Source organism: Danio rerio, chromosome 19 (genome assembly GCF_049306965.1).
Source record: "Danio rerio strain Tuebingen ecotype United States chromosome 19, GRCz12tu, whole genome shotgun sequence".
Classification (NCBI taxonomy): Eukaryota; Metazoa; Chordata; class Actinopteri; order Cypriniformes; family Danionidae; genus Danio; species Danio rerio.
In genome coordinates, this window is record NC_133194.1 from 48,379,305 (window position 1) to 48,394,265 (window position 14,961).

Consider the following 14,961-nt stretch of genomic DNA (forward strand, 5'->3'; position numbering starts at 1 on the left):
ATGCAGTATCGTACTCGAGTGCGCACCAAAAGCGGACCAAATAAGCGTACGGAGACCTGCTTAAAGAGGTGGTCTCGGTACGCTTTCAAACGAACCCTGGAGCGGTTCGTTTGTGGTGAGAATATGATCCGTACTAAAACAGGTCCAACCGCAAAAAGTACTGCGCGTTTTGGACTAATTCAGCTGCCGTAGGCCGATGCGCTGTGCATTATGGGATATGGAGGAAAAATATTTGTTGACAGCGCTTTACCAACAGAGAGAGAGAGGGGAAAACATTACCAGATGGATCGTTGGTAATATTTCCGCAAGATGACCATGTTGCAGTTTAGCTAAATTAATTCACGGCTCCTCCTGAAGTGACGAGCGATGCATTAAACACTGTTTTCCAGCCGCGGCTGCGCTTCATTTTCGTAATGTGTAGTTTGTCTAAAACAAGGATAAAATCAGCCAGCGCAGTCGTCCCTCCAGAGTAAAAGGTTTTGTTTACCTGCGGGAGTTCACTGGCATTTTCCCGCAAGTGAATTCTGAACAATCAATAAGCAGTTTAGGAAATATGTTCAACAACATCTGGCCAATGAGAGATGTGGATTTTGTCAGATGACTGCATTTTGGTTTGTTTTAACTGGTTCGGCCAGCAGTGTGGTGTGAAAACGACCCAAAGACGGCAGAAGATGCAACAATGTATCATTTATTGCCCTTGGTCCGGACCAAATGAAGCGAACTACAGATGTGAAAGCACCCTAAAACAAACCCCTAATCATTAGATCAATACAGTGCTGTAAGTGTATGATATTAATAAAATAACGCAATCTCTTACTTGAGCTGTTTAACTGAATTGAGGGAAGACAGGGCTCTGTTTCAGCAGTCATCATCAAGGTTTCCATTGTGTCTGAATGTTGCGTAGATAAAGAGCACAGCAGCAGTGAAATATTTAAGTTGAGGTCTTGAGTTTTTTGCAAAGCTCTATTATACCTTCACATCAGCTTCGAGCATGCAGACCGCTAGCTGAAGCTCCATGATCCAGTTGTTGTTTTGTTTGTCTCAATGGCTCTGTTATTGTGTCTGCAGCGCTCTGGGTAACTACTTCAATTAGTTTGGCCAGGCTTTTAAGCTGCAGAGGGTCTGTGCACATACTGACTTCATTAAAACTCAAGTAAGGGTGTTCACACACACACACACACACACAACTTGAGCTCCACAATGATTCCAACCAAAAAAGCTGCTCAGAATGACAGACACGAAGGATCGATTGATAACTCTTCAGTGTCTTCGATGTTGTGAACAGAAACTCTGGTAGACGAGCTCCGATCACGCTCAAAAACAATAGAGATGCCAAGCGGGCAATGCATAACATTTGTTGATCGTAAACTTATATTCTAATCAAATTATCTGTAGCAATTTCTCCAAGAGAAAACAACCCAGGTAGGTATCACTGCAGCCTGGAGCGCTCCAAGCGGGAGGGAGTTATGCTGTAAGTAGCATGGGTTTAGGGTTTTGGTAGCTGTAAATGTAAATAAAATGTAACAGGTTACTGTGAGGTTGGGTTTAGGGTTTTGGTAGGAGTTGATAGTGTCCAAACTCGGTCCTGGAGGGCTGGTGTCCTGCATTTTTTAGTTCCAACCCCAATTAAACACACCTGAGCCAGCTAATCAAGCCCTTTCTAGGTATACTAGATGTCCAGGCAGGTGTATAAGAGTAAGTTGGAGCGAAACTATGCAGGACACCGGCCCTCCAGGACTGAGTTTGGACACCCCTGGAGTAGATGTTAGGAAAACCAAATAGTTTGGACTATTGTTAGTAAAGTTTGGATGTCACTTGACAGACGTTCAATAAATCAATGAAAACTTTGGACAGCCCACTTGGAGCTCAAGTCCCACCCACTTGGAGCTGACCTGTCCATTAGGAGCTGGCCCCAACTTCCCTTTATAACCTGATCAAGCAATCAAAGCAAACTAAAAGAAATAGTGTAGATAGCATAGTTATAAATTATTGCAATTAAAATAAAATTAAATAAATAGCACATCCTAAAAGTGGAAAACAACTATAAATGTGTTTAAAATTAATTATTAATTAGTTAATTAATTATAAATGCTAAAATTATTACGAGTACTATTAGTTTTAATAGTAGTTGACAAATATTTTTAGTAAATTCTAAAAAACAAAAAAAAACAATATATAATCAAATATATTTTAATTAAATAATAATATAAAAATAAGAAAAAAATAATAGAAAAAAGAAAAATATTAATAGTATATATATATATATATATATATATATATATATATATATATATATATATATATATATATATATATATATATATATATATATATATAGTAGGGCTGCACTATATTGGAAAAAATTACAGTGCATTTGTTTTATTATTCTGCTACATATTATATATATTGCGATATGAATACAGTTTTAATAAATGAGTAGAATAAATGTTTGTAAAGAATCTATCATTTTAGATTCATTGGAAAGATTCTGTAGGGGAGTGCATAAAATATATTAAACAATCTACAAGCATTGAGAAATTCAATAAAGAAAAATATGCTAATAAAAAAAAAAAAACAGTGTTTTATTGTTTTCCGAAGAGTTATTCCAAACTGTATTCAGGTATACACTAATTAAATAATCAAATATAAAATTAATACTGCATTGTCTTTATTTCATAAACAACTCAAATGAATGGTTATTAATAACAGTATACTTTCTTTAAAACCCTCGCACACTCAACAGGGCTCAAAAAACACTTGCAAAATGATCAATTAAAACCTAGACTCAACATTGCGTATACTTGCGATGTGACTATTGCGAATGATCACACTGCGATATCGATGCTGAAACCATATATTGTGCAGCCCTATTTTTTCGCTATTGATTTTTGTATGCAAGATTTGTGATAAATATTTGGTAGTGAGTCAAGTGAAAATATTGGCAAAGAAAGAAACAAATCTCATACATCACACACACAAAAAAACATCATTAATGTTGGGCCAGATCAAATGAGAATGGGAAAAATTAGCCACATGGGAAAAGTCGAAACTGAGAGGACGGACACACATGCATAGCTCATCACTCACCCGTAGAAGAGACTGCGACTCTTCCTTGGCACTCTTCCCCTCAGTAGCGCTCGGGTACTGCTGTCCTCCTTTCTCCACAGCACCTGCTGGCGTCCCGGACAGGTAACCTTTCGCATCAGCGCTGAGGCTGAACATCAGTCCTGTTGAGTCTCTCAGCATGGTCGCCCCCTTCTGCGTCTGCGGCTCTTTCCCTCCTCCGGCCACTGCATTCAGCAGACCTAGCGAGGCTTGAGGAAACGGCGCTGGGCTTCCTCTCAGGATCTCCCCTGCCCGTTCTTTAGGCACCCAAACCAAGCTCTGCACGTGCTGTTCTCCGGCCCGCACGGCTCCTCCAGCCAGCGCCTCAACCCAGCTCTTCTTCTCCTCATCCTGGGCTTCGCTCTTCACCATCTCGGCTCCGGGCAGCGGCTCTGGAGGCACCAGGCTGTAGAGCTTCAGGTCTCCTTTGCTCTCCTCTTTGATGCGCAGGGTGGACGGGGCCGAGCAGCCGTTGGCCGGAGCGCAGGATGGGTCCGCCGGGTCCTGGCAGTGCGCAGAGTTGAAGTGGTCCAGCAGGGCTGTGGTGTCCGTGGCTGTGAAACTGCAATGCCGACATCGACAGCAGCCGTGAACTCTCCTGTGAAGAGGATAAGAGATTTACAATTACTTTGATTTAGAGTAAAGGTCTTTGCACACTGAAGCTTGCGCTTTTTGGGTTCATATACGAAAAATTGGTCACGTGCACAAACCCTGCACACCGAGTCCAATGTAGTGTAAGACTATGTCCTAACAACAGGTGACACATGATGACCAAACGCAACTAGGCGATCTTGCTGTGATTAATTGCTAAATCTTCTATTATGGTAAACATTTGTTTATTCATTTTGAAATATTTGCAAAAAGTAAACATTCAATCATTTTCCTTCGGCTTTGTATCAGGGGTCGCCACATCGGAATTACTTCAATTTAGAGTAAGACATAAGAGTTACAGTGTGTCCTAACAACAAGTGACACATGATGACAGTGAATCGGCTGTCCACACCAAGCGTTACAATTCAGGGCTTCTGGTAGAACAGCAAAGTCCACTAAAGGAGGTCGAGCCTTCTCATATATGGCTCCTAAACTCTGGAATAGCCTTCCTGATAATGTTTGAGGCTCGGACACACTAGCGGTTAGAAAACATAAACATCCAAAGCTAGCACTTTCGTCGCACTTTCAAAAGGATATTGACTGTTTTTATTTTTATATGGAGGAGTTATGCTATGTCACACCCTCTCCCTGTTTTGTTTAGATTATGTCAAACATCGGCGCCAATAGCCTAGTGGTAAAACACACCAACATATAGCACCATGAGGGTCACAGTGACCCGAGTTCCATTCGCATCTCGAGGTCCTTTGTCAACCCTTCCCTGCTCTCTGCTCCTATTACTTTCCTGTCTGTAACCTCAACACTCCTATTTCAATTAAAGCTGGAAAAAACCCTAAAAAAAATCATTCAGTTATCTTTGGCTTTGTCCCTGAGGTATCAGGGGTCACCAGCCACAGTGGAATTACTTCGATTCAGAGTAAGACTTAATAGTTACAATGTGTCCTAACAACAAGTGACACATGATGACAGAGAATTGTCTGTCCACACTAAACGTGACTATTCAGGGCTTCTGGTAGTACCCAAAACAGCAAAGTCCACTAAAGGAGGTCGAGCCTTCTCATATATGGCTCCTAAACTCTGGAATAGCCTTCCTGATAATGTTCGAGGCTCAGACACACTAGCTGTTAGAAAACATAAACATCCAAAGCTAGCACTTTCGTCTAAATGGATCAATGGTTTTATTCACATCACCTCATACTTCAGTTTCTCATCAAATCTTGACCAATCAAATGCTTTCTTGTGTCTGACATGCACCGCCCCCTTTCAAGACACTTCACATTTGAGCTCAACCAATCTCACTGAGCGAGTGGTTATAAAACAAAAGGATATTGACTGTTTTTATTTTTATATGGAGGAGCTATGCTATGTCACACCCTCTCCCTGTTTTGTTTAGATTATGTCAAACATCGGCGCCAATAGCCTAGTGGTAAAACACACCAACATATAGCACCATGAGGGTCACAGTGACCCGAGTTCCATTCGCATCTCGAGGTCCTTTGTCAACCCTTCCCTGCTCTCTGCTCCTATTACTTTCCTGTCTGTAACCTCAACACTCCTATTTCAATTAAAGCTGGAAAAAACCCTAAAAAAATCATTCAGTTATCTTCGGCTTTGTCCCTGAGGTATCAGGGGTCACCAGCCACAGTGGAATTACTTCGATTCAGAGTAAGACTTAATAGTTACAGTGTGTCCTAACAACAAGTGACACATGATGACAGAGAATTGTCTGTCCACACTAAACGTGACTATTCAGGGCTTCTGGTAGTACCCAAAACAGCAAAGTCCACTAAAGGAGGTCGAGCCTTCTCATATATGGCTCCTACACTCTGGAATAGCCTTCCTGATAATGTTCGAGGCTCAGACACACTAGCGGTTAGAAAACATAAACATCCAAAGCTAGCACTTTCGTCTAAATGGATCAATGGTTTTATTCACATCACCTCATACTTCAGTTTCTCATCAAATCTTGCCCAATCAAATGCTTTCTTATGTCTGACATGCACCGCCCCCTTTCAAGACACTTCACATTTGAGCTCAACCGATCTCACTGAGCGAGTTATCGCTCTCTGCGAGTTTAAAAACAAAAGGATATTGACTGTTTTTTTTTTTTTAATATGGAGGAGCTATGCTATGTCACACCCTCTCCCTGTTTTGTTAAGATTATGTCAAACATCAGCACCAATAGCCTAGTGGTAAAACACACCAACATATAGCACCATAGTGATCACGTTGACCCGAGTTTTATTCTCATCTCGAGGTCCTTTGCCGACTCTTCCCTCTCTCTGATCTTATTACTTTCCTGTCTGAATTGAATAAGCTAAATTGGCCATAATGTATGTGTGTGAATAAAAGTGTATGGGTGTTTCCCAGTGATGAGTTGCAGCTGAAAATACATCTGCTGCATAAAACATTTGCTGGATAATTTGGTGGTTCATTCTGCTGTGACGACTACTTTAGAATATTTTAGATTAAATAATAAAGAGAATAAGCTGAAAAGAAAACCAATGAATGACATATAGGGCGACGCAATGGCGCAATAGGTAGTGCTGTCACCTCACAGCAAGAAAGTAGCTGGTTCGAGCCTCAGCTGGGTCAGTTGGAGTTTATGTATGGAGTTTGCATGTTCTCCCTGCGTTCGCCTGGGTCTCTCCGGGTGCTCCGGTTTCCCCCACAGTCCAAAGACATGCGGTACAGGTGAATTGGGTAGGCTAAATTGTCTGTAGTGAATGAGTGTGTGTGGATGTTTCCCAGAGATGTGTTGCAGCTGGAATGGCATCAAAGATATGCTGGATAAGTTGGCAGTTCATTCCGTTGTGGCGACCCCGGATTAATAAAGTGACTAAGCCGAAAAGAAAATGAATGAATGAATGAATGAATGACATACCATCTTCCATGATGAAGTAGACAAATATACAAAAGAGACCGTCTCCATTGTCTACTTGTGATCCAATTAAGCAAACTGCATCCGAACAGCAGGTGTAAACAGAACCTGAGAGACAGAACCCTTCTCCACAACCTAAACACATGTACTATTTCTCCTTATCTGACGTGTCTCTGCCCCCCTGCGCTACGTCTGAATCTCTGTTATGTGGTGTAATTACAGTTTAGTCAGCTATTTTGGTCTGCATAATGGCTCTTTGTTCTGTTCCAAATAAAGGAAACACAGAGCTGCTCCAAACTCCGCTAAATGAACAGTCTGCTAACCTTTAGGTAAATGAATGTGACTTTTTCCTCCAGAAACAGCAGTGATCCAGTGAGCTTGCACTTCCTGTTTACAATAAAATAAATAAATAAAAATCGACCACTGTTGAAGTGAAAGTGTACAGGCCAGTGGACTCCACCCCAATAACTATGTTTATCTTATATGCATCAGTAGATGTGCCTGGACAATGGCCATTCATTGACAGAGTCGGCTAAATGTACTGCATTGGAGGATGTTTTATATATATATATTTTTGAATGAGAGCTTTTAAAAGCAAAAACAAAAACCTTTAAGTTAAAAAAATTTAAGTTATGTATATATTTTAGAGCTGCACAATTAATCGTAAAAAGATCGCGATCTCGATTCGACCCCCTAGACGATCTTAACCCAGCATTTCTACGATTCTATCAATCATATTTTCAAGTTCAGGAGAAAAGCAATGGTGGCTGCACAAGTCTTCACATTGTTTTTCATACATTGTTCAGCAACGTGGACACCTCCAAATGGTGTTGAAAGAGTCACATGCTGTATTTATAAGATATAATTCACCCCAAAAATGACATTTCTGTTTTCATGTAATGTATTTGCGACAGCAAAATCACACGTGACGTGAGCTGACCGTCAGCTGTTACCACACAGAGATCGGGCGCGCGCACCTCTGGATGAAGTCTACTTAAGTGAACAGAACCTGCATTGGCTGTGATTCCTGAATAACAGGTAGTAATGTTGTAAATAACATTCACTTTGTGGCACAGAGTGATCATTTGGGAGCCACGCGGGAAGTGAACCGCTCTAAGCAGTGAAATTGAAACCGAAAGCGCACACAGAGTTGCCAGATGTAGCTGACTGATCCCAGCCCGAAAATTAAAAAATACCCACCCAGTCTTCTGTATTCACGAAAATGATGTCAGTGACCGTTTTTAAGAAAAAAAATGACACTGTAAGCATGTCTCAAACACAATAACTCAACATTAGAATTACCATCAGCATTAATGACCAGGACAAATCTAAAGTCTGTTTGAGTCCACCAATCCAAGTCTATACAATATTGAGCATTTTAACCAACAGTACAGCAACACAAAGCCTATTGCTGTTTAATCACAAGTTTAAGAAATAATAATAATAGCCCACTCATATTAACCTTTATTTTACATCTACAGAATCGTGAGAAAATCCTGATCCTTATTTTAGGCAGAAGAAAGAAATAAATAAAAAAAATCGGGATTCTCATTTTAGCCAGAATCGCGCAGCTCCTATATATATAAGATATAATATGCCTGCATTTTTTTTCTGTTATTTTACTGACTTTATGCATTTTATTTCTAATACAATACAGTAGGGGAGTAAGTATTGAACACGTCACCATTTTTCTCAGAAAACATATTTCTAAAGGTGCTGTTGACTTGAAATTTTCACCAGATGTTGATAACATCTAATGATATCCATATATGCAAAAAACTAATCTAATTAGTTTACAAATGAAGGTATGCGTAATAAAATGCAATGAGGCAGAGTAAAAGTACTGGACACGGGAAGAAAGGAGGTGTAGAAAAATAGGGAAAGCCCAGACAGCAGCTGAAATCTCTCAGATAACACAAAATGTCAGAAAAAACCTAATAAGGTGACCAAATAATGAATTCACTATTTGCTAATGCTTAATAGATGATTCACAGTGTGTAACTATAAAGTGTTACAGTGTCTTTCTTTAAAAACTGAAACCTGTGATGGTATTAATAATGCCCACTAGAGCCCAATCCTTCAGGAAGAATCTCACCCTAAGAACTTCCTAACAATGTGACAGACGATTGAGCAGAACACACAAATAAAATCGGAGATCTGTTACCCAGTAAACAGCCTCTCACCATCTGACTGTGTGTTCAACCGGGATGAATAAAAAGCAAGAAAGAAAACAGCTAGATGCCATCTCGGCCCCTCCGGGCACCAAACGAGGGACATGGTGGTAAAAGTGCTTTTCATCATAGCCGTGGCCTGCCTTTCCCAGCATGCAGCGCTGTAATTTGTTCCTCTTAGGTACACGGAGGCAGGAGCAGATCAAACATTGGCGGGTTCAGCGACCGCTGAGGTGTGTGAAAGAGCACAATCTGCTGCATTCACCTCTGATTATAGACAACACAACATTTACACATCACAAAAACAAAGACCAGTGGATACACACACACACACACACACACACACACACACACACACACACACACACACACACACACACATATGACTTCTGAAAGGCTGGAAAACAACAGATCTGCTCATTTAAATGGGCCACAACTCCACTGGCACAAGCGCTGAACTTGTGAACAGACCATCCACAGACTTAACAATGACAATACTCCAGAAACTACATCTGAAAGGATATTAAGAGATGATTCATGCCAACTTTGCAGGGGAAATGTTTAAGCCTCAAACAAATCATTTTCAATCTGATAATATTGCCATAAAATGCAACAGAGTTTGCTGAAGTCAACAGATTAAATACCTACTAATAAAGCTTCCAATCAAATATACTTTGTAGGTTTGAAAACATCATAACTTACAGTTAAATGCCATAACTCTTTCCTTTTGTGTTGTATGGAAGTTTAGGACTATTCTAGAACATAAAAATGACATGCTAAACATGCTGAAGACTGAAAAAAACAAACATTAAAAGTCAGACATTCTCCTTTGAAAATAGGCATGTGTGAATGTCTGCCTTTGTTTTGGTCTCTACATCCTGCCCACTGCCAGTTTTATATTTCAAGCCCCAGGTCGCCTTGGTGGAAAACATGAAAAAAGTAAGGCAAATATTACAAACGTAAACATATAAACACTCACCGGCCACTTTATTAGGTACTGTCTACCTGCTCGTTAACGCAAATTTATTATAAGCCAATCACATGGCAGCAACTCAATGCGTTTAGGCATGCAGACATGGTCAAGACGATCTGCTGCAGTTCAAACTGAGCATCAGAATGGGGGAGAAAGGGGATTTAAGTGACTTTGAACGTGGCATAGTTGTTGGTGCCAGACGGGCTGGTCTGAGTATTTCAGAAACTGTTGATCTACTGGGATTTTCACGCACAACCATCTCTAGGGTTTACAGAGAATGATCAGAAAAAGAGGAAATATCCAGTGAGCGGCAGTTCTGTGGGCGCAAATGCCTTGATGATGCCAGAGGTCAGAGGAGAATGGCCAGACTGGTTCCAGCCGACAGAAAGGCAACAGTAACTCAAACAAGCACTCGCTACAAGCGAGGTCTGCAGAAGAGCATCTCTGAACACACAACACGTCCAACCTTGAGGCGGATGGGCTACAGCAGCAGAAGACCACAGCGGGTGCCGCTCCTGTCAGCTAAGAACAGGAAACTGAAGCTACAATTCACACAGACTTATCAAACCTGTACTGTAGAGAATTGGAGAAACGTTGCCTGCTCTGATGAGTCTCCATTTCTGCTGACACATTCAGATGGTCGGGTCAGAATCTGGGATCAACAACATGAAAGCATGGATCTATCCTGCCTTGTATCAGTGGCTCAGCATGGTGGTGGTGGTGTAATGGTGTGGGGGAGATTTTCTTGGCACACTTTGGCCTCATTAGTACCAATTGAGCATGGTGTCAACTCCACAGCCTACCTGAGTATTGTTGCTGACCATGTCCATCCCTTTATCAGCACTATGTCTCCATCTTCTGATGGCTACTTCCAGCAGGATAACATGTCAAGTCATAAAACTCAAATCATCTCAGACTGCTTTCCTGAACATGACAATGTTCGCTGTACTCAAATGGCCTCCACAGTCCCCAGATCTCAATCCAATGGGATGTGGTGGAACGGGAGATTGGGATCATGGATGTGCAGCCGACAAACCTGCAGCAACTGCGTGATGCTATCATGTCAATATGGACCAAAATCCCTAAGGAATATTTCTAGCACCTTGTTGAATCTCTGCCATAAAGGATTAAAGCAGTTCTGAAGGCAAAACAGGGTCCAACCCGGTACTAGTAAGGTGTACCTAATAAAGTGTCTGGTAAGTCAGGCATGCTCGCTCCTGTTAGTGCTGTCAATCTGGCAGACTGCGTTTGCATGAAGTCATGTAAGAAGGGGCCAGGTGAAAAAGTGTTTTGATTTTGGACTGCAATACCTAGTTCAACCACCGGGTGTCAATCTTACATAACTCCACATTTAACAATTTCCTCTCAGAGCTACATTGAGATCCCAATATATCTGGAAGTTAACCATAATAACTACCACAAAAACAAAAGTTGGCTAAGAATTAAAATGACAATTTTGACAATCATGTTTATGACAGATTTATGACAAGGTATGTTGTCTTAGTGATGTCATGTTGTTAGGACAAACAAATACATCCCAACCTTAATGACACTTAATAATAGTTGTCATAAGCGTGCATAAAATCTCATTCACATTATAAACACCCCCACCAAGTAAAGTGTTAACCATGTCTTTCACCAAAATTAAAATAGCTCAAAATGCAAAGTTTTATCTAGAGACTTCTGGCTGAGCTGACACCAAATGACCCGAAAAATAATCCGAAAGTAATATAAAGCAAAGCATCAACACATGTAGGAATAAAGTGGACATCTGAAGAGCATATAAACGTCTGTGGAGTTGTTTTATGAGGACCATTTACCGTAAGCGACAGACACACAGATACATTGAGTTATCATTAATCAGTACCAGACAAAAGCGGGCTACTTGAGCGCTCCCCCAAAACTGCAGTGTTTTCCAACAAAGCAATGGGCCGCTTCCAAAACAAACGCTATTCTTTGGTCACTGACACAGAGCATAAATATGTTTGTCAAACCCTGTAACCCAGAACTGATTGTTTTCTGGCGGGAGTTCTGCTTACAGCAGTTAAGTTGAGTAGTTGACATCAAACTTTCTGCTAGCATGAAGTCAATCATCCATGTTTACATCACACACTGACAGCGCATATAGCAGATCTAGTTCACTTGACTTACTCTAAAAAAACAAACAGATCTTTCTGCTTTCTTTATCTCTTTTTATCTTTCACTTCTTTTTTCTTTCTTTTATCTTTGTTTTCTATGACTATTTCTTTGTTTCTGTCTTTCTCTCTTTCTTTCTTTTATCTCTTTTCTATCTCTTTATATTGCTCTTCCCTTATTGGTTTCTGTCAATTGTCTATCTCTTTCTTTCTCTATTGCTCTTTATCTGTTTCTGTCCATTTAAATCTTTCATTCTTTTTCTTTCATTCCTTCTTTCTCACTATTTTCGTTCTCTGTTTCTTTCTCTTTGTTGTCACTTTCTTTCTCTTTTCTTTTTATTTCTTTCTTTCTCTTTATTCTCGTTTTTTTTGCTTTCTTTCTGTTACTGTATTTTTTCTTTCTTTTTCTCTTTCTTCCCTTCTTTCTTTTCTCTTTTTCTATTGCTCTTTATCTGTTTGTATGTTTTTATATAATTCCTTTCCTTCATTCTGTCACTCTTTCTTTTTTCCTTCTTTTTCTTTCTCACTCTTTCAGTTCTTTATTTTTGTAACTTTTTCTCTTTTGTCATTTTTTCTCTTTCTCTACTTTCTTTTTACTTGTTCATTTTTATTTGATTTACTCTTTTTATTTCTTTCTTTCTGATTTTTTTCTTTGCCTACTTTTCTCTTTCTTCCCTTCTTTCCTTATTTCTTTTATCTTTTTAATATTGCTCTTTCTTTATCAGTTTCTGTCAATTTTTTTTTCTTTCTTTTCTTCTTTCTCTTTTTCTATTGCTCTTTAGAAGTTTCTGTCAATTTCTCTTTATATCTTTCTTTCATTCTTCATCACTTTTCTTTCTTTCCTTTCTTTTTTCTTTCTGTTCTCTTTATTTATTTCTCTTCATTTTCTCTGTTTTGTTATTTTTTTTCTCTTTCTCTATTTTCTTTCTCTTTTTATTTTTTCTTTACTCTTATTTTCCTTCTTTTTCTTTTCTTTTCTTTTCTTCTGCATGTTTTTTTTATCTAATTTTCTATTTCTTCCCTTCCTTCTTTCTTTCTCTTCATCTTTTTTCTATTACTCAGTATCGGTTTCTGTCAAATTTTCTTTTTTTTCTCACTTTATCACTTTCTCTCTCTATTTTCTTTCTTTCTTTCTTTCTCTTTCTTTCTTTCTTTCTTTCTTTCTTTCTTTCTTTCTTTCTTTCTTTCTTTCTTTCTTTCTTTCTTCATTTATATTTTCTCTTTACCCTCAGTATATTTTTCTCTTGCTCTTTCTTTCTTCGTTCCTGACAGGCTTTCTTTATCTCTTTCTTTCTCTACTTTCCTCTTTCTTCTCTTCTTTCTTTCTATTCCTCTTTCTTTCTCGGTTTCTGCTACTCTATCTCTTTTTACTTTCTTTCTTGGATTCTTTTTTCTATTTTATAAATATTTCTCTTTCTTTCTTCAAATTCAAGACATCAGAATGATTTCTGAAAGATGATGTGACACTGAAAATAACAACATTAACAACTAATTAGCAATGATTGTAAAAAACAAAAACTTTGCTTCACAAGAATATCCAACATTCACACATTTTTGGAAAGAACTATTTAAATTGAAATAATATTTGTATGTGTGTTTAGTTAGATAAAAATATACACAGTTCATGCTGGGATTTCACACAAAAACCTAAGCAAAAATCACTGTGTAACCAAAGTTGATTCAGCATACTCTTATGATTATAGTTCCCATTAAAACAGCTACAAAATTAACAAGAAATCAATAAATAAACCTGACTTCTATAAGCATCTGTGAATGTCAATCACAAGTACAGTGCATTACTACAGTAATTATGACTTCTTACTCAAATGGTTTTAATTAACACGCTGACAGGTTGTCACATTTCCTGTGATGTTGAGAAAACACATTAAGGGCATTAACCAAATAAAGTGTTAACTCAAGCTGCATCATCTTGATAATGAGGAACCAGCAAAAACACCATCAGATTGGATGAGAAAGAGCGAGAAGTAGACATTCAAGAGCTGTCAGCATCCTGTTCAAATGATCAAGTGTGTGTGTGTTTATATACCACAGCTCACAGACCAGGGTAATTTAGCACAATTTAAAATCAAATAAAGTTCAAGATAATCACAGATGCATTACTAATGTCATATAACAAGCAAAAATATCACTGAATATCAAATATCATTAAATCAAATATGATCATTTAAAAAGTATTACAATAAAAAGAGAAGGATTATGGAGCAAATAGAAAAAAAAAACATTTAAAAGCTTGTGCTCCCTGCATGATTCACAGTGTTAATCTCATAATAAGAAATCGGGTCGGGTCAGATTTAGTGTCAAATGACAGTATTCTGTGGGGTTATGTCACATCAAGGGGTGTGATAATAGTTCTGACAGCTTGTAACTATAACAAATACCATAACAATTTTTTTACACAATGAACTGCACAAAAAGGCAAAATCTGCAGAGTTATAAAAGGTCAAATGATCAAAAAAGGTTTTCATTCAAACATTAAAAGTAAGGGGGGTCCACATTCTGTCCTGGAGGGCCAGTGTCCTGCTGAATTTAGCTCCAGCTTGCTTCAACACACCTGTCAGTTTCTAGTATACCTAGAATAAGCTTGATTAGCTGGTTAAGGTGTGTTTAAATAGTGTTGGCGCTAAACTCTCATCAGCCCTCTTTTCAGACAATAAAATAAAATTTAAATTAATTGAATTAAATTTTAAAAATAATAATATCAACAACAACAACAACAACAACAATAATATAAAATAATAATAATAATAAAAACAATAAAAATAATTATAACAATAATAATAATAGTAATAAATAATAATGATAATAATAATAATAATAATAATAATAATAATAATAACAACAAAAGCAACAGCAACACTAACAACAATAAAAATAATAATAATAATACACAACAATGATAATAATAAAAAAATAATAATAATAATAATAATTAATAATTAAATAATAATAACAATAAAATAATAATAATAATAATTAATAATAATAATAATAACAATAAAAATAATAGTAATAGTAATAAATAATAGTAATAAATAATAATAATAATAATAATAATAATAATAATAA

At 38.0% G+C, this 14,961-nt stretch overlaps 1 protein-coding gene across 5 annotated transcripts in view; it reads right to left on the minus strand.

The window, feature by feature from the left end:
* Positions 1-14,961, minus strand: part of trps1 (trichorhinophalangeal syndrome I) — a 270,301-nt gene that overhangs the window by 150,059 nt on the left and 105,281 nt on the right. For all 5 annotated transcript variants that reach the window (XM_073931220.1, XM_009294450.5, NM_001177934.1 and 2 more), the window contains 1 exon segment: positions 3,088-3,703. In XM_073931220.1, the coding sequence (XP_073787321.1) occupies positions 3,088-3,703 (616 nt within the window).